Raw genomic sequence first — 20512 nt, 5'->3', positions numbered from 1 at the left:
GGTGCGGGCCCATCTATGCAGCACAGGCACCCGTGTTTCTGCAGAGAAATCCCAAAGCAACTTTTTATCCACGTTATGGAACCCAAATGTTACCCCCTCAAACGCAATGGTAATAATACTGTCAGCTTGTCAGTGGGGTGGTCGCATTGTTCATTGAAAAATGACATGTAATCCGATGACAGTAAAATGAGGCATTAAGGGAAAAGGTGTGTGTGTTAGTTACATGTGCTGTTGTAGGTGCTGTGTATAGTTAACTGAGAGAAAAGGTTGGGACGAAGACAAAGAGAAAAAATAATACTGAAGCCTAGACAACGAGCAGTACATGGACATCCTAGAGCCTGTTAAATTATCTGAACTTCTGAGATCTTTATAAAGCTGAAGTGGCAGCACTGCTGACCCTGAGAGAAAGTGGGGATCATCCTGGCAGCCAGGGACGCAGAAGAACATCTGAAGCTGTACCGCTGCTTACACTCCTTCCCTGAGCATCAGCAGGCAGTGATCCTGAGCAAAAAGCTCAGGACTTGCTCCTTGTCAGAGCTTCTGGGTGCCTGACACAATAACAGGTGCTGACCCGTTACTGGCAAAGAACCAGGAAATGTGTGTGATGTGATGGAGGGGGGGCTTTCAAGTTTTAACCTCTGCTAAAGCCACTGCAAGGGGGAGGCAGCATACTTTTAGCTATCCTTCCGGTGCCAAAGGTCACACACTAACCCTGAAAGACAATATTCAGTTCAAAAAAAGAAGACTTATCTTTTGAAAAGCTAGGCTACATCTTTATTTTACCAATATGACCAAAGCATACTATTTGATAGGATGAAAATATGCAAAAATCCAGTCCTTTCTTATGTTTTTAGTCCCATCAAAATCTCTGCACAATTACACAGCGTTGTGTGAACACCTGCAGCCATTGGTTTCTCTTTTGCACTTGTCAGGGCTATTAAAAGTGACAGGCTGTGTTCTCTGATAAGCGTCACTTTTACGGCAAATGCAAACATGTTCATCCGATTTTCACAGGGTCACACCCCGAACCATCCCCTGTATTGGCAGGCAGACACATGCAGCATTTTGTTTCAGATAACTGAGCATTTGGAATCCCAGTAATGCGCAGGCCTGCTGGATCCAGATGCAAACCCCTGCTAGGCCGCTCTTCCAGCGACCTTACTGTGAGAAAGGAAAGAAGGAAAGAAAAGAGCTGTAGAGGAAACTGGGCCAGACACAGAAAGGTTATCTCATTAGGGAGTGGGGAAATCTTGAGGTTAAATACTGTCTATCATGAATACCTGGGTATCTGCACACCTTGGATGTATTTTCAGCCAGTAAAAGGATGCTAAGGGGTATGTATGTATGCACATATATAAATATATACATACATTTGTAGACCTATATGTGTAGCCAGCTTAAATATCATGCCGGTACAACAGTATGGTGTATCTTCTAAAAGCCAAATTGTGCAGAAATTAACAGATGCAGATTTCTAACGATAGTAATTGGTCAGATGAGAAGATCTTTGGGTTCCCTCCTTTCCAGGAAATTACAAGGAGCTAAGTTCCAAAGTCATTGCCATCCCAGGCAAAACAAACCCAGCAGTTCCAGAAGGCAGTTCTCTGCAGTTCGTAAATCAGCATCACGGAGCAGCCTTCAATGGAACTACACAAATTTGCATCAGTGGAACGTTGGGCCTGAATTATCTGTCACAATAAACAAGTTAGAGTGTTTTATTGCCTGGTCAGTACTGGTCTTTCAGTACAGAATACCTAAAGACTTGAGAAAAGGATTCACAGTTTTAAAAAAGAAAACTCTTGATTAATATAATGTTTTGAAAAGTTTACTGGATTTGGGTCTATCAGAAAGTAGATATAAATTCAACAGCTGCAGTAGGAATCATATATAAAATATTCAACATTATTAACAGCTAGCGAGCTGTGGAATGAGTGAAATAAGTTTGAACATGTAGTACTGGCCTGGGGAACTTAAAAATTGCCATGACCTTACAGAAATCTTTATGAAGTTTGCTTTTGGAAGTGTATTTCTGCTTGCGTATAAGGGGACGTAGGCATTTGTTGCTTTACTTCTGGAGACAGAGCTATCCCTGAACACTTCAAATTTAATTTGCTTTTAATTTCCCAGTTTATATTCCTGAATAGAATAGTTTTGCTTTATAAAAACAACTAATTCCAAGGTGACTGTTTAGTTTGTTTGTTGTTAAAGGTTATTTTTAGCTACTTTGGTACTGCCTTCATTTGGGGCAGTACCAGTGTGGTTAAGGTTAGAGAAGGCAGGGAGGCTGTGGAGAGGTGCCCTGCCCAGGGGAAGGGACGGGAAGGCTACCAAGGATTTCCCTCTGCCAACATCAAGCTACAGCTGCTGGATCACTTGCAGTCATTTCTTTGGGACTCTGTGCAAGCATGGGGCATAGCTTGTGCGTGCCGCTGCCACAGTCCCTGCTCCCACACCCTCTCACTCCCTGCCCCTGCCTTCTCATGCCACCAGCAACCCACCCAGGAACCTCATCTCATGCTCAGTCCCACATTTATGTCTCACTTCCCCAACCCTGAGACTCCTACTTCCAAAGCTCCTCACCCTGACTGTTCACTGGAAAGTGTGTGTCACTACCACTGATGCTGGCCAAAAGGTTAGCGTGCTAAAACAATGACACATATTATCTAGAAAGTAGAAGTAAAAAGCGTGAGCCTACTGGCATCAGCCCCAGCCCTGTCTTGGCCTCAGTGGTGTTTGCTTGGACGTACAGAGGCTTGAAGAAAGAAGCACACACCAGTCCGTGTTTGCACAATGAACTCTTGATCGGCATGTGTAACCCGCCCCATGGTAAACCCATGGGAGTTACCGCTTTTGGTGGAGGGGTGGGCATCCTGGTGCTCCCAGCAAGGTAGAACAGTGGCACAGACGCAGCTGCAGAGCAGCGTGTCATCCCTCGGGAACGTGTTTGTGCTGAATGATCTGCAGAGGGCACGAGTTGTCCAAGCCTGACCCGGTACGTGGCAATACAGCTGATACACTGAGCTGCAGCCCTGCCCTGCCATGGCCCTGCCTGCCTCCAGCTCCAGCACTGGCTCCGTTCTACCCCGCCTTCCTGCTGGAAAGATGCAACTTCTTTACCCGTGGGAGGAGGGGAGATGACGATGAAATTGTTATTTAGTGATTTCAGCAGTCACCTGCCGAACGGCCCTCGGGTTCTCATTCCTATTTCTGTACCTTAGCCAAGACCTGTTTAAAGAATGTGAAGTACCGAGCAGCCCTGCCCCTGTGCCCCCCACTGAGCACCCTTGGCTGCCGATGCGATGCATGCCCACACATGTTCCCTCTCTGGCCTCATAAATCTTAAATTCCTTTCTCCGCTGTTTCAGGAAGACGGATGGTAGGTGCACTCTGCACAACTTACCCTTTGGTTAGGACACGGAGGGAAGCAGGTACAAAGCTCTGCAGGCAAGAGGAAAAACTGAATGTAGCTTTCCTTTTCTATTTTCTTCAGTGCCCAACGTTCAATGAGTCTGTCCTGGTGGCCTGGCCTCCTTGCTTTGCTCTTTGAAAGGACATCACAGAAGAAAGGTGGGATATCAGTTGTGTTTGCCATCCCTCCCTTGCATACATGCTGTCTGCAGGCAGCTTGCTCCGCTGTCAAGACTCCTACGCAAGCACAGATGCTTCTGCTTTCTGACCTGTGGCAGCGGAGCCCATCCCAGTTGGTAGGCAGCAGGTGGATGCCGGGGTGTCTTCACACACACATCCACCTCTGACACAGAGGTACCCACATCTGTGCTGTGCAGGGACCCCACAGGTGCTGTGGAGGGAGCCAACCCAGATGCCACCCACAGCACTGTCAGGATTTCACGCCAGCAGCATGAACATATTTCTGAAATTAAGTTGCTAAGCTCTTTATTGCACTCGTGCTTTTGTGCAAAGCAGCATGCTTTGCTAATGCTAAATTTACCAGCATTTCACTGTCTAGTGTCTGGTAGAAATCTTAAATATAGCCACAGTGAAACCTACACAGCCTATGTTTTTTTCTACTGTTTTTAAAGTGTCCTACAAATGAATTCGAGCCGAGGAAGATGTTAATGTGTTTAGGCTTAATGTGGTGTATGTTTGCCAGCTGATTCCCCAGTGACACGGGTGCACCCGGTGAGCGCTGCGCACACAGTGAGTCTGACGGCTCCAGGGTCACCTTGCATCCATACAGTACATACCTATCTGTATCAGTCTTTTCCAGGTGTACCAGAGCTTGATGCTTGTGCTACAGTGATAGCACACATACCATACGGTATACAGCATATCCAGGATTTCCGTATGTCCTGCGGCCTTGGCTGGACTTATTGCTACTGCTCCACCTTGGCTGCAGGACATCAACAAACCCTGGACAATTGTCCAAAGGCAACACAATTTGGGTAAGTTTCTGGATGGATAAAAAATGTTTGTTTAGAAGAATGGGTGACTGCTCTAAATGTGAAGGACATAATGAAACATGTCTTGCGTGCAATAAATAAAATGCACTGGACCTGTTTATGCAAGCAAATGTATGGCAACATTCTTCACTCCTACCCTTTGGAAAGTTTCTAAGCTACCTGGACTTCTCTGGACATCTGCTGATTTGACTATATGCAAATATAAAAATCCTGTTATCTGGATTTTACCTTTAAGGCCAACGGTAAGCATGTTACCGGTGACTGCTGACTCCAGAGGACTCTGCAACCCAGGGATATCTTCTCGCCTCCCAGCTGCTGTGACCCCAGGGTCTCACCATCCCAGTCCCACCGGTGTATCTGCTGCTGTTGCCATTTGCAGGGAGGGCCAGTAACGGGGCTGAGCCCCCCGCCCCATGTGGGGACAGGCACACACCCCTGGGACACTACAAATGCCTACAGGTACCAGGCAGGCCCTACGTGCAGGTAGCCCAGACCTGCTGCTCCTCTGCAGTTCCCCGCAGGAAGCCCGCAGCCTCGGCCGCAGGTTCACAACACAGCCACCTCCGTGGACCCTCACACATCAGCCTGGCTCCAAACCTGCCTGATACCCCTGCCGCGCGCCTGGACCCTCCCGCCCGCTGGCTCTCCCCCTGCGCCACGCTGACCTGGCTGGATGTTTGCTCGTGGGTCTTCCCGACGGGCACACGCACCAGGTTAACGCGCGGCCACCGCAGACCTTGCGGCTCCGCACGCGGCACAGCGGCGCGCCCGGACGGCTGTCCCCCGCCGGCGGGGGGGCGTCGGTCCCCATCGCCAGGCCCACCCCTGCGCCCCCCCGGCTCCGCCGCTCGGCGGCAGCTCCGGCCCCTCCTCATCCCGCCCCGGGCCGGCCAGTCGGGCAGCGGCTGCAGCGCCGGCCGCCGCGCCCCGCCATGGGCTGCTCCAGCAGCGCCCGCAGCCGCGCCCCGGAGCCGCCCCCCGGAGCCGCCGCGGCCGCCGGGCCGCCGCCGCGGGGTGAGCCGAGCCGGGCCGGGCCGGGCCGGGGCGGGCGGGCGGGGGGCTGCCCGCGGGGCTGGCGGAGGAGGGCGCATTGCGGGGAGCAGCGGGGGGCCCGTCCCCGTCCCCCCGTCCGCGCAAACCCGGCGGGGGGCCGGGGCCGGCAGGTTTCTCCCGGCTCTGCGCTGTGCCCGCGCCGTCGGGGGAGCTGCGCCGCGTCGGCGGTGGCCCCGCAACCCGCTGCCGCTTGCGCAGGGCTGGGCTGGTCGCTTCCGCGCCTCTCCGCAGACTTTCTTTTTTTTTTTCAAATTGTATTTTACAGACAGGTCGTGCGGCTGCTGCTTTTATATAATACCTTGTTCCCCGCTCCGAAAAAAAATAATTAAAAAAAAAAATAGCGAACTAGCAATAGCAGACCCAGCGATCCTTTTGCTTACGACCCCAGCCCAGGCTGCAGCACCCGCAGTGCTCCTGTGGCTGCAGTTTGGCTCAAGTCATAGAGGATTAATTTTGGGTGTTGTGGGTGCAAGGCATTTGGATTTGTAGGATGTTTCATAAGAATATCCTTGCTCTTCAGTGGAAGTTCAATGAAACTTTGTTTCCATATTGGTGGTATTTAGCTCTTGGCTCGAAGGGAGGTTTGGAAACACTTTGAAGAGCCTGAGGCTGCAGGTACAGATAGTGGCCTTTCCAGAAAGATAGATGTTGAAGATAAATACAGAAAAGTTGTTTGTATTTCATTGTGCTACATTTCTTTCCTGTATTCTTGAGTTACAAGTGTCATCTGTTGCTGTTACTCTGGCTGCAGCATCTGTGCTTTCTGTATGGGTTTAGTTTCCGTGTGTTGTCTGGCGGTGGTGTGGTTTGTGACCGCAGAGATGATGGCAGGTTGCATGGGTGGGCGTTCTCTATGTGGCAGTGAAGCCAGCATATTGCTGCAAACCGAGGAGCCCCACTGAAAACACCAGCAGAAATCTCTTTATACTGTACTTGCTGCCTTGTTCACCTGGTCCGTGTACCGAATTCCTCTGCCTTCCCATCCTCTGCTGAAAGAGGTTTGCACAGGAGCACTGAAGAGCTCAGGGAAACAACTGAAGTAATTTATTCTGAGCATTTTAGGAATTCTGTCCATGTTAGGATAGGTTATGAAATGTACTAAATACATAAACTAATGTCATGGTAATGATAAAGTGGTTTGTAACTACAGCTGAAAGATCTCCGTTAACTGGGTAGTTACTGGCCAGACATGTTAGTTAGTTTCTAATTTAGTATAATGAGAGGGTAATTTGAAAGAAACTTCTCTGAATGTGTTAATAGGGGAAAAAAGGTATTTAATTTCCTTCCATTGATGAGTAACTCGCAAAAATGTGAGTCTTTTCCACAAGGAAAGAAAGAAGGCAAAGCAAAAAATACTGTAGCTATGGTCCACTTAAATTCACTGTGCTTGTCATTATTTCTCCAGCTGAAATTGTCTACAGCAGGGAAAATAAAACCTGTAATTTAAAAAATGAAATAGAACTAGAAGGCATCTTAGGAATGTTGACTGCCACATGATGTTCATTCTTCTTGGGAATAAAGGTATTGAACAGATTACTGGGCAGATTTATTTTTTCCGTATTAGAGAATTCTTTGCATTTCAGATGAGAGCAGAGGAATGCTTCCAGGGCTCCCAGCGGTGTGGCTCTCGCATTGCGTGGCATTATTTTATAATCCAATCTCTAGAAAACATCTCGATGAAGAGAGGCTAGCTGGCAGTTACAGGGCCAATGTTTATAGGAAAGGCAGGAGATTCCTAGTAATAATGGGTTTGAATTGTTTCTTTTACTGGTAATACCAGTTGAAAACTGTGTAACATGCTAGTTTTCATGGCTCATTTGTTTCTGTCTGTAGGTCTTAAATGCTCCCTGTTCACCTGGTACCAGGCAAGGTGAAGGCATGAGAAGTGTCTAAAGGGGTAAAAAATAAAAGTGTGAAAAGATCAAGTGTCTGGTCTCTGAGCATACACAGTTGGTTTTTTTAATCACTACTTAGAGTAGCTTAAGTTTAAGACTTGCTTGCAGTTATCTGATTTGGTAGCTGTTTCATGTTGAGCTCCGGGTTAGGAAAAGGTGTGCCTGGAAGGCACAGTGTGATAAAGATGTAGAGAAGGTAAGCAGGGAAATATATTTGCTGTTTCTTGTAACCTAAGAACTATGTCACTTGATGAAATGACTAGCAGCAGGCTTAAAACGAGCCATAATGTGTTTTACCAAGGGTGTAAGTTGGCTGTAGACCTCATTGCCACTGGTCATGGTGGAGCCTAAGAGTGCAGATGGATTGAAAAGGGGCTTAGGCAGGTTCACAGAGCGATGTCCATGGACAGCCTGAAACCCTGGGTCCCTCTGCCCTTTCCACTGCCCCTCGGCAGCTGTCGGAGGCAGTGTGCCGCCCTGGGTGGGTCTGTGGTCTGAGGCGCGTAGCTGAGCTATACCTCTCTGAATCTGGAGGGGTCAGTTCGACCATGGACAGCTTTACAGTTCCCTGAAAAAATGAGATTTTACGTGTCCCATAGTCAAAGCTTTCTGTCTGTCTTGACATTCCAGATTCCCTGCTCTTGCTTTTCTTCTGGCTTAACTGTCCTTCCCCAGGTCTGTGGGCACACGCTGACCGGGTGATGCTTGCTGGAGGTGCTTCGCTTGAATGCCTCAAAAGAACTGTGAAGTTATCTTAAGTGCAGCAGTATTCAAGGGGCTGTTTTAAGGACAGGATGGTTGGTTTTGTGGGATTTTTTGCTGTTCAGCTATGTGTGTATGAAGTATCATATAGTTCTGCTCACTGGCTTTGACACTGCAATCATCATTTTCTTCAAAAACACAATTTTTCCAGGTTTGTAATTATTATGTAAACAGATTTTGTACATGAATTCCCAGGGTTTTCATGCTGACATTCCTTTGGAGTAGGTTAAGTACAAGCTCTTGTCAAACTGAATTTAATCAGAAAGTGATTAACTTAGTCTGATAGGTAGATATAGCTCATTTTGACTCTTCAACTGTTATCCTTAAATACCTGTCAGAGTAATTTTGCCACTTCTTTATTCATAAACCTTATCTGCCAAAATGGCCCATCGCTTTATTTAACCAGTAAGTTGGTGAAGGATGAAAGTAGTGGAAGTTTTAATTTGTTTAGTCTTCCTGTTGTCGAATGTTTTATTAGACAAAGTGTAATATGAATGGTTGTTTAGTATTTAAAAAGACAGACAAACTGGGTTTTGTTTTAAGAAATGAGCACTGCTCACTCTCTGGGATGAGGAAGTTCTTCTCAGTGTTTTTCATTCAGCCCACCTGGCAGCACCACCAGAAGTCTCCCACGTGCAGCCCAGAGCAGCAGCTCCCTTGGGCACGTTGATCCTGTGCTTGGTTTGGGGCAGGAAAAGGTGCTTTCTTGCACAGTGTCCTGTCACCAGCAAACCTCCTGCACACTTCAGGCCTGTAAGGCAAAATGTAATAGGACATTGACCTGTAAACAGGTCAGCTTTCTTCATATAAAAATACATGATGTGCATCAAGCCAAAACTTTTCTTTTTGTGTAAGAGCAGCACCATCCTCTACAGACCTGTGAAGAAGTGTTGTCCATAGCCAGGTGGGAGCTCTTTGACTGACAGTGCTTGTGCAGCCCCCCTGTGGGTCTAGTTCTCATCTAGCTTACATGCCCCCTCACCAATTACCTGTAATTCTCTTTTTTTCTTTCCTTGCCCTATCATAACTGAAAGGATCATCAGGTGAAAACACCCCGACTGCAGACGATCATGAAACCATAGCTGACCAAACACAGTTGGACCCAGTGGAGCATGTGAGTCTTGCCTCTGAAGAGACAAACCCAGGCGAGCATCTGCCGGGAGAGGAGGCTGGATCTGTGATTCTGGCCGTAGAGGGGAAGATTGATTCAGTCAGTAAAAGGGAGGAGCCGGAGGGCACTGAGCCCCTGCCTGCAGAAGCGGAGGAGAGCTCTGAGCTGCCATCTGCGTGGCAAGAGGAGAGCGATGGTTCTTCACCTCCAGCACCAAGAGAAGACACTGGGGCACCAGCACCGGCAGAGGCCAGTGGGCTGGCAGAGGGCAGTGACAGCTCCATAGGGGAAATCATCGAGAAAGTACATATTACTGAAGAGGACCACCTCGCTGAGGGTAATATTTGTGCTTTCGTAAATGCAGAAGACCAAATTCTGCCTCCAGGGAGTTGTGCGTGGATCCTTTTGACTTCACTGAGAGCCTCGTATGAGCTTCTGGAGTCAGAATTTGGTCCAGGGAGTCTGTACAATGTGGGGCATAGAAGCACATGGCTGGGGAAGCCTCAGGCTCAACAGTCCAAGCTGTAATAAATTTAATCAGCATTTCCAGTCATTATCTTCGCTATTTCATGTCCTTTTAGTTCTCTAGTAGGTAAAATGCCTCACTATACCCCTCATTTAAAATGTTTTTCTGTGTAGCTTAGACACATTCCTTAGTATTTGCAAAGACCAAAGGCTCTACTACTTAGTTACGTGAATTAATTGTAAAGCAACTGTCCCTATGCATATGAACTTGGAAGGTGCATGCCTGAATGTAGAAGAGAAAGCCTCTCTTTGATGCGCCCTTGCATATCCAGTCTGTCCTAGAAGCTTGGCTACTACACAAGCAGAATAGAAGCAGTGCTGGAGGGACATGGGGCTGGGCTTTCCAAAAATTTTGAAGATGACTGGCTGAGGAGGAAGGCTACATGAGGAAGCAGCGGTGTCTGGGACGGCAGGTATTTCCACGTGCTGTGAGAGGGACCTTTAGCAGGATGTGTGCTCGTTCCCAGAGATTGCAGGCTGTGCTTATCTTTGGGTTAGTGCCCAGAGGATGTGTCTCTCATGGGCTACATGTGCAGGTGAACACTTAACAGGAGGAATCAGGTTTCTCCTAAATGGTACAAAGCAGCTTGGTGTGGAATCAGATACTTCCTGGGGGAGCATTTCTTCAGGGAATAAGCAGGTGAAGCACACGAGAAGTATTTCTCCACAAGGAAACGTGGTATCGGCAGCCTCCTCACTCCACGCTTGCCCTGAAGAGGTGTAAGATGCGGAAGGACTGATCTGTGTGAAGCCCAGAGCCAGTTACGTGCACTGCCACTAACCCTGCGGCTTCACTGTGTGCCTCTGAACTGGCTGTATAAATCTGACTCTGCATCCCAGTAGCTGAGTGTGGTGGTTGGCTTAGCCTCTCCCATGTCTCTTCACAAAAGAGTTTCAAGGTTTTCTCTACATAAAATGAGCATCTGTCGTTCGGAATAAGGTCTTGTTTTATGTAAGCAGTAAATGACTGGGGTGCTCGCCTGTAAAACATGTAGTTCTGCTCAGCTGGAAACTCCAGTTTCAATAATCACAATTTCTAAGCTTTGAGGCATAGTGCTGGAGGCAGAACAGTGTGCCCTGAATGCTGTGGTACAACCACACACCCATGGAAACACGCTGACCATTTGCCTGAAGATCAGTTACGGAGCTTTGACCACCAAAGGGTTCATGCTGCTTGCAGGGCAAGTGAACAAGACTTTGGGGAAAAAGAGTTTTGTTCCTGTTTCATTTCCATGAGGCAAATGATGGAGGGGACCTTCCATTTTTGTGCTGTGGTGCATATGATTCTTAGCATTTGTTTTGCTTTCCTTTATTCTTCAGTAGCTGTATGAGTAAATTTATTAGGCAGCAGCTTCCCAGGAAAAGCACAGTTTTAGCCAGACTGGCACGTTACCATGTTTTCTATTTCTGTTTTGTTTCAATTGCAAATAAAACTGTGTATATATAAAACAAGATCCAGGAAAAATAATTTGAACAGAAATAGTATTCATGTTGTGTATTGAATAGAGCGTCAAGGAGATTTTGTGAAAGCATCAGGAGGAGAACTTTATGGGCACAAGGAATACATGTAGCTGGACGATGGGAAGTGATTGGGATCATCCTGTTTGTTCCCTATGGATTCATTCGGGGGTACCTTGGTAGGGGGCATTGGAGGGCTGACAATGCAAAATCAGGTTTACAGAAAGGAGCCGGGGCACTTGGTGCTTTTCTCAGTGGATCCTAATTTGATCTCCGTGGTTACTGTTCCCAGGTGAGACGGGAGAACAGGTGGAAACTGAGCTGCTCACTGAGATAGTAAGTGGAGGGCCTGAAACAAAAGAAGAAACAGGAGCAGCTGTGAATAGCACAGAATCGACAGAGATAGGTATGTTGACAGAGGAGGGAAGGACTGCATGGGTTATTGTTTAGGAGACAGAAAAGACTGTGCTGTCCTTAATGAGCACATCTTGTCAACCTCCTGCTGGTGTACAGCTGCTTTCTGCATTTTAACATGAGAAAGAGAGTCATAAATATTTTTGTTTACATTAAGAGATATTTTTGGAAGCAATCTATTGAAAGTCATGCTTTTTACATGGGTTGTCTTTATATAATACATGAGTCTTACTGGTGATAAATTATCCCTCTTTGGGGGAGATGCTAGACTGTAACACGCAGTCTTGGAAAATAAAAAACCTATGTTAAAAACATGACTCTGCTGGTTATTATTTGCAGGGGCTTGTTGTTATGAGCTAATGCCTTAATACTGCTTTGTGATTTCCATTCCATGCCAGTCAGTCATCTTAGATCCCTGTAGACACACACACATTTTAGATCATTTTCCTTATCAGCTGAAATCAGCAGTATAGTGCTGTGTTGAAAGCACATTGCACAGCAAATGCTGTCACATGGTAGGAAGGAAAAATCACTGGCCAAATAAAGTGCTTTTGCAAAATCATCACACCAGTGAAGAGAATTCAAGGGGATAGGATTGTCCCTCTAGCAGACTTGGAAATTATGCTCACAATTCTGTCATCACAGTCTTTCTGCAAAAGTTATTTCTTCTTCCTCCACATTCACTGAGAATCCTACATCATTTATTTTGAGTCCATCACATGAAGTATTTCTATGCTGCAGAAGATAGGGGTTTGCCACAGAAGATAGGGGTTACCCTGTGGTATTGCTGGAATGTGGAAAAGTATGGATGAGCAGGCGATGCTGACACCTCCTCCCTTCCCCCAGTGAAGTTACTGCAATGACTGAAACTGCTTTTCCCTGCTCCCCTCCCTCCTAACCACTGGCCTAGATAACCATGCTCAAAATCTCTCTGGGCTGGTATTTCTGTAATTCAGAAGAGGAGAGCTACATCAGGAAGGGTGGGAGGTAGCTTACACAAGCACTTGTCATGACTTCCAGATGAACCTCTTGCACCTGGGATAAGAGGCCTTTTGGTTCCTTCCCAGTGCTATTGTATGCTCTGGTCTTTGAGCTGACAGCAGCAAGCCGGCATGTTTCACCTGTGCTACAGGATTAAGGAAAATGGTTTGCAGCATGAACAGTGCAGCCTGGAAGAGCAGTAGGGTGCGGGTCAAACAGTTTGATCAAGGCATATGTACCTTCATGACCTTGTGATTACTCAGGCAGAATGAGAGAAGTAGTGATCAAAAAAAAAAAAAAGGCAAAAAAAAAGCACTCACCTCCCTTTAATTCATTCATTTAACAATGATCACCTTTATATTGTTACTTTTTAAGCTAGCCTGTGAAGCCAAGGTATTGTTGGCTGTTGGCAACTCTTCTCTTGCAAGATCTGTAAATTTATGCCATATAGCTTTGCCTATGAAGTCTGAGAAAGTTTATTCACTCAACTTGTTTTTAATGTGTTGCCCCTTTGCTTTTGCAAAGAATTAGCTGTGCTGTGAGTTCAGCAAAGCACTTACCTTGTTTCTGGGAAACCTCAAAGAAGAGCATCCTGTTCTGAAGAGTAAGAGGTTTCATCATGTGATGATGACAGCTTTATTGAAATACTTACTTTCTGCATTTACCTGCCTTGACAATATCCTCCCCAACGGTTTTGTAAGGAAGCAGAAAGAGCAGCCCTGCTTCTATGTCTGTAATGCGTTTCAGATGATAGGAGTGTGCCGATGTAGACGGCTCAGAGAACAGCTGTGGGCAAGAAGAGCAAACAATGTTAAGAATGGAGCAGTGACCGTTTAAATCAGGGATGTTGTTGTGTAAGGCAGCAATGCTTCCATCTTGAAAGGATATTGAAGAACCAAAACAAGATTCTGGGCAGGGAAGCAAGATCGCTAAAGGGAATGGAAAAATTCTTACTTTGAGACGTCAAAAACATTCAGAGCCTCACCTCCGAGAGGGTATGACTAAGAAGATATGAGCTGACGCTAGTGCAAGATAAATACCGCTTTAAAGGTAGCCAAGGTCAGCTCTGAACAGGGAGTGCTGCAGTGACATACTGGGTGTGTTGAATTCAAAGCTAGTAAAGGGAATTTTTTTCACACTATATTACCAATGTTCATGCACATTAACTGTCAGACACGTCACAGAATCACTGCAGTTGGATGTCTCTCACCTGTCACCTGCATTCCCATGCAAAATTCCCTCCTTGCCTGTGTTCCCTACCCAGCCTTGTGAAACACCACCACATGGGACTTCGCTACAAGGAAGTCCCACATTCTCATGTTCCCAACCTATCTTTGCAGGGTCTTCTGCCTAAGAGAGAAGTAATTTGGGGTGGGATGCTCTGACACTATGGTTTCTGCCAGTCATCCCCTTGGGCACCATCTTCTACCTACCAAGGAAGCCAGCAAGACACATACCTTCTCAGCTGCTGATGGCCAGCACATGTAGTTTCGGGGGCTGCATATGAACGGGATAGGGAAAGAGGAAGCAGAGCCAGTGGCTGCTTGTGGTTGTTCCAGGTCCACACAGAACATTCTTAAAGATCGGGAGAAAAGCAGATACCCCCTTCATCCTGTGATGCTTCCAGGGAACTTTCACTTAGAATTCCTGTAAGGTGTGGTGACTATCAAGTTGTACCCTCAATTAATTGTTACATTATTTTTTTCTGTGTGTTTCAGAGACAGCTAATAACAAGGAATAGAAGTTGTATCTCTACGAACACCCTCTTCGCGGGCCTTCTCTTCTGTCCACATGAATATTTTTAAATTTTATTGGACTGGGAAAATAGAAACGCTTTTATGGATTGAGCCACAAGCTACAGACATGAATGGGAGGCACCAGGAAAAGTTTTATACATATTTTTTGGAGTCAAGCTGCCAAGGCTTCAAGTGTTTGAAATACATGAACTTTCACCTCCCTGCCAGAGTGCCTTCTGTACACGGCTAGCACAGTGGGATAGCTTTCCAGTGGCTGTATAACCATTCAGTTTTCAATTAGGACTTTTCCCAGGTTCAGATAACTAACTCAAACCTTTGAAATCTCCAACCAGCATTACACAGGATAAAAATACAGTGTAGCTTTTTTCTTTTCTTTCTTTTTCTTTTTTTTTAATGGTAGTATGCAGGTAATTTCTCTGAGTGCCTGGACCACCAGTGTATGGACCTATTGAAGTGTATAGCACGTAGAGGACTGGAAGATGGAAGTGCCCATTTACCGAGCTGTAACTAACTGCAGAGGTTAGTTTTCCAGAAAATGTAAGATATACAGGGTACAGTGTCCAGGACCCAAGTGGGTGTCTGCTGCTCACTCTCCATTTTTAAACATAAATGTATTTAAAGGCTAGAAGTTCAATATATATGATGACTTCTGCAAAAACAGGGAGAAGAGGGCATTTTAAAATGTAAGTAGGATGTTTTAGTCTTATAAATTCTAGCACACAAAATATAAAGAGAACTTCACAGCTGTTAACAACGACAGTGATTAATAACCTGTCTTTAGCTGTGCAGCTTCTCATACGCATTTGTGTCTTCTAAACTAGATCTCTAACCAGAGACACATATAAGCCTGTTCCCAAAGGAGAGGTCATCTATTATATTTCCCTGGAGTGCTGTCCTCCAGGAGAAGTATGCTGTCAGGGACTGTCTGGGTTATTTTCCAAAATGCTGAATAATCATTTTGGAGGTGAAGCGGAATGGGAAAGCTTTCCAACACTTCCTGTGAGAACGGGCCCTGAATATAATTGGTGTGATGATCAGACAGAGAGTAGAAATTTGTTCTGATGGTAAATGTTGCAAAGGGACTGTATATTATATATTACTGGGGACCGTGTTTACAGGATTCTCTGGCATAAGGAAGTAGAACATGGAGAAAAGGTCAGTTATCTAAAAAGGGCAAGCATGTGTTGCTGTTTTATTAGCTTTATTGTACAAAAGGACTCAATTTTTACTGTCATTAGCAAATCATACCAATCCCCTCTAAGAGCTAGATTTTGTGCCGCATGTGCACATCTGACTCCAGCTGAATTTTGTTTGTATTAAATAATCTAGTTGATATCCTTGGCCTATCAGCCTTTTGTATAAGCTGATATTCCTTGGCTGTATTGCTAAACTGAAGGTTTTCTGCTTTTACAAACTTGTCAGCTTCATTTCACATCAATTTTTTTAGACAACACCATAAACTTTTAGAACCAAAATGCATACTTACTTCTTTTTTTTTTTTTTAGGGATTTTTTGCTAGGTGGATATTGCAGAGTTTGGATGTTGCGGAGTTTTTTATTTATTTTAACTTCTCTGTTGTAGAAGGCTAGTAAAAACAAGCAGCTAGTTCTATGAAAAAGCTATTGACATGAAAGTGGGAATTAAAAATTCAAACAGAAGTAGTCAAACTTTTTGTCCACCTACCTAAACTGTTGCATGACAAAAAGCCATGAGAGACATACCATGCACTTTGGAGAGCTGAGGAGTGGGGGAATGGTTACTGAGCAGGATGAGGACTCCCTGGGGTGATACAGGACTGGGCTGGGCATACATCCATGGCCCAGGACACACCAAGAACTTCCACCTTCAGCTGCATGTCATGGCTGGTTTCCTCCTGCGAGCTGGGAATTTGGTTCTGTCACCAGCACCTGTGCCAGCACAGCCCTGCTCCCAAACACAGGAGATTAAATCAGCGGGAGAGCCATGCTGACTACTTGCAAGTTGTGTGTTAGATCGTGAGTTGAAGTTTGACTAGTTATATTAAATGTTTTAAAAGCATAAATAAACCAAGAGGAGTTTTGTGACAGAGGTCAGTAGCATTAGCAGCAACAGAGGAGGCTGCATTTGGAAATAAAATATGAAGATACAAGGGAATCAAGATAACCTGCTCACCTCAGTCACTCTTTTTACCGCTGTTTTTACAAGACAGATGACAATATACGTTCTTACCTCACCATTCAACTTTTTCAGGTCATTAAGCAATGCTAATGGTAACAAGAGCAATCTCAGCTAGTCAACGACTCAACAGTATCAGCTCTTCTCAGTTACCATCAGTCCTTACATATTCTGTAATTACAACAACAGATGAAAGGTATTTTTCCTTTTCTTTCTAAAAGATGAAATATGCTTGACGAGGAGTTAAACATGGAATGTTAAAACCTAAGATCAAAACATGGCTGCTAGATGTACACTGAACTTCCTTACCTTCAGGAGCACACTGGGGTCTGGTGTGCATGGTCTGTAAGCTACCAAAGCATGCACTATGCACAAAGAGCCAAAATACATGCAGTTATTTGCCTCTGCAAACCCCAGACATCACAGAGGTTGCCAAAGGCAGAAATTGGTCTGTGGATCAAAAATGTTTCTCACAATAGAAGCTGAGAGGAGGATATGCTCCAATGTCTGTGTTTACAAGATATGCCTCCAGAGATATGGCAATATACCTTAGCTTTTTTTTTTTTCAACCCATAATCAAAATACAAAACAATCTCCAAAAATGTTTATCAAAAGCTAGACAATCTTCAGCCCTTAACTTCATCCAAGGTAGAAGTAATCATTTCATGCCGCAGGGAGCGCTGGGCAGGCCACTTGAAGGAACAAACTTAATTTCCAAGCTAACAAGAAAGTTCTGGTTGGAATTTTGCTTCAATTACCAAGAAACAGCCCTAGAAAAGGCTAAATTTGCACCCTGTCAGCTCTGTGCAGACACACATGCACACTGTGCTAGGATCCCAGAAGATAATCAGCAATCCAGCTGGCTAGTGTTGGCTCTTTCACTCAATAAGAAACTGCTTTCAGGTAAAAGCTGCAGCAGGAGCAAGGTGCTTGTAGCAGGAGATTAGGACAGTTTGAGTTTGGTTATGTTCTTTAACAGAGGACAAAGTTTCATTAAAACTAGGTACTGAACTTCATTTTTGCACTGCTTAATGTGTAGATAATGTAATCATTTGAAGAAGAAAGAAAACTACTAAAAGAAACACCTGGTAGAACATGCAAATTTAAGTATTTCTTGACTTTCATAGAAATAGAGGGCCTGTTTTGTTGTTGTGGGGTTGGTTTTTTTTTTATATTACATGTGATTGAAACAAATTTTAAATGGTGCGACTGGGATGCCACAAGCTGAATTACAACTTCATATTTTGCATGCTAGAAGCTCAGTCTAGCAGATGAATAAAAGTGAAGTTTAACTTACCTCTAGTTAAACCAGGACTTACTGTTTGTATACTTGCTGAACTAAAACCTAAGAGATAGCCATGAGACTTGCTTTTTATATTGGAGAATTAAAGGGCTTAGCCTTATTGTTTTAAAGAACAGAATCAAGTAATATAACTCTGCTTAAAAAATAAAAGTTTTAAACATCTTTATGGAAGACTGATTGTTTATATTGAGAACTGATATGTTTAAAGCTGTAAACAAGAGAGTTTATTTCAGTTATTCTAGTATTTTTGACGCTTGTGTCTGGACAATACAATTTTGAGACTGTATCTGGACAATACATATTTAGACCTGAGCCATTCAAGAAACTGTGAAGCTGGTCTCCAGCTAAAAGCTAAAGAATCATAGAGCTAAAAGTGGATTTTAATTCCTGACTTTTTGCAGAATGGCGCCTACTTACTGATAGAAACAATTTAAATGGTAGTAATGTATTTCATCTTGTTAGCTGCATCCAGCATGCTTTTTTTTCTCCCCCAGGTGTTTCACTTATCTTTCAGTCTCAGACTGTACCTTACTGCGGATGGCAACGGTGTATTCACACCCCTTTTTAGCAGTAAAGTCACCCGAGGGAGCTCTATAAAAAAGTTGTATCAGCAAACGGACAAGTCAGCGCACACACAGAAAAAAAATACCAAACCCGCCATCTAGTGTTAGGCGCAAAGTTGGCAAAGAGGCCGCACAGCACAAGTAAGGCAGGGGGAAATAATGCGGCGGTAGGAAGGGGTATAGTCACAGCGAATATACAAGGCTGAGCTTAGCTCATGTTCAACCCTATTGACATCTGCTGAGGGTGAACTTTAACTAAGTCTGCTACAAATAAGTGAAATATATTCCAACAAAGTAATTATACGTGAACAAAGCTGTAACTGAGAAACACGAAGAAACTAGGAACCTTCAAATGTAACTCCATTTAATTACATTATTCTTAATTAGTTGTAACTGACAAAGTGAAGCAACATTTGATCTGTGTTTCCTAGAAAGTTATATTCATGTTAGTACTAGCTCCTTCCTAACAAGTCTGATTATGCTTTCTCTTCAGTGGGATCGCTTCTTGAGTCAGAGCTGTAGAGAATAAAAGACATGAATATTATAGCCAAAGAGAGAGAACAAAAGCAGAAGCCAAAACTAACAAAGTTTATGTATAAGAAGTTTCTATGCAGGAAAGTCAGGTGCTTTTCAAAGGCTGTTGCTTGGAAGTTCAGTCTGAAATACCAAAAGAATTATCATGCTTCTAATAAAAATATCATCTCCATTTTGTCAACAGAAAGCAAGATAGTGCTGTAAAAAAATCCATACATCTCTACATACTTGCTGTGACAACTTCATTATGAATCTTCTCTTCTGTAAAGATATAATTTACAAGCTTAGTAAAAAGCAGGAGAAATGGCCACTTCACATCACATCTAGAAGGGGTAAAATCGGGCTGACTGTTCTCACAGCTTTCCAACTGCCCTTCTGGCGTATGCTGAAGTGATACCAGGAATGCATGAAAAATACAAAATATAGTTACTGCAATAGTGCAACTGAAAAGTAATGAGAGCTGGAAAGCATAGCTGACAAGCAGGAAGGTAAGAAACCACAAGTGGGACACTTAGAGTTTATCTAAGGATGGAGATGATTCACACCACGTGGCTGTGGTATTGAACGCAGGGGGATTTTCAGACAAGGCAGTATCTGCACATGCCATGCAAAGGTGGGCAGCAACAGTGTTGCCAGATTGGGTTTGTCTTGCATGCTTACCATATGAAAATCATTAACTGATTAGGAGTATGAGACATGAGCATCAGTAGGCATTATACACAGAAGAAAAATGATACCCACAGGACAACTTCAGTTTGGATTTCAGTTGTTAGACAGCTGAACCCACAGTACTGTGAATTGACCTGCGGCAAACCAGCGCTATGCCCTCTTCTTGCTATACTGCTGCTTTTGTGGCTTACCAAAATTGAGTGGGTTTGGTCACACAGGATGGGATTAGAAATAGCTGCTGAAGCACCTCAGTCATGGCACCCTGGCATACAAACAGCAGCAGCCAGCCTCTGGGATGAGCAGCCTACAGGATTCCGTCTCACGGTACCTTTGATAAACGTTTCTGCCACTGAAACAGTACATTCTTCAAGCTGCTGCATTTAGCTGTTTTTACTCCCTACACAAAGAAAGTGAAGATACAGTGACAATAGCATCCCATATTTAACTGGATGGCCATCTTCACAGAACAGAGCAAGACGCTGAGGTGAACAGACTACAACAGAGAAGAATTTCTGCTCCTTTCCCCCGAATAAACTAATAGTGTGCTTAATCATATGGCTGTGGAGAAGACAGGAAATCAACTCCAACATGAGATAGCAGACTTTCAAACCAGATCCTTAAAACCACGATATCCATTTCAACTTGGTTAGAAGATAAATGCAGAGGGATGGAATAATTTACTAGCATCACCAGTCTGTCTGACTTCTCAATATTGCTTAATCACCCCATCAAGCGGATGCTTCTGTCCTTAATAGTAGAGAGAAAAATGTCAAGAACTATAATGTCATGGTAGCTGAAAGCTTCCTATCTTGGAAGATTATTTTTATCCTTAGCTATTAGGAGATAGATAATAAACCTATTCTTATGGTTTGAATTATTTCTATCGAATAAACAAGATGCGGACTTTTTTGT

General features: G+C 44.5%; 1 protein-coding gene across 1 annotated transcript; it reads left to right on the top strand.

Moving 5' to 3' along the window:
• Positions 1-5092: 5092 nt before the first annotated feature.
• ERICH5 (glutamate rich 5) lies at positions 5093-20474 on the top strand. The gene is made up of 4 exons (XM_055800061.1): positions 5093-5435; positions 9166-9579; positions 11518-11631; positions 14339-20474. Exons 1-4 carry the CDS (start codon positions 5354-5356, stop codon positions 14359-14361), a joined length of 633 nt encoding a protein of 210 aa, XP_055656036.1. The 5' UTR covers positions 5093-5353; the 3' UTR covers positions 14362-20474.
• The last annotated feature ends 38 nt before the right edge of the window (positions 20475-20512 follow it).

Source organism: Falco peregrinus, chromosome 3, assembly GCF_023634155.1.
Source record: "Falco peregrinus isolate bFalPer1 chromosome 3, bFalPer1.pri, whole genome shotgun sequence".
NCBI classification, from domain to species: Eukaryota; Metazoa; Chordata; class Aves; order Falconiformes; family Falconidae; genus Falco; species Falco peregrinus.
Note: the sequence above shows the minus strand (reverse complement) of the source record. Positions and strands in the feature narration are given on the sequence as shown.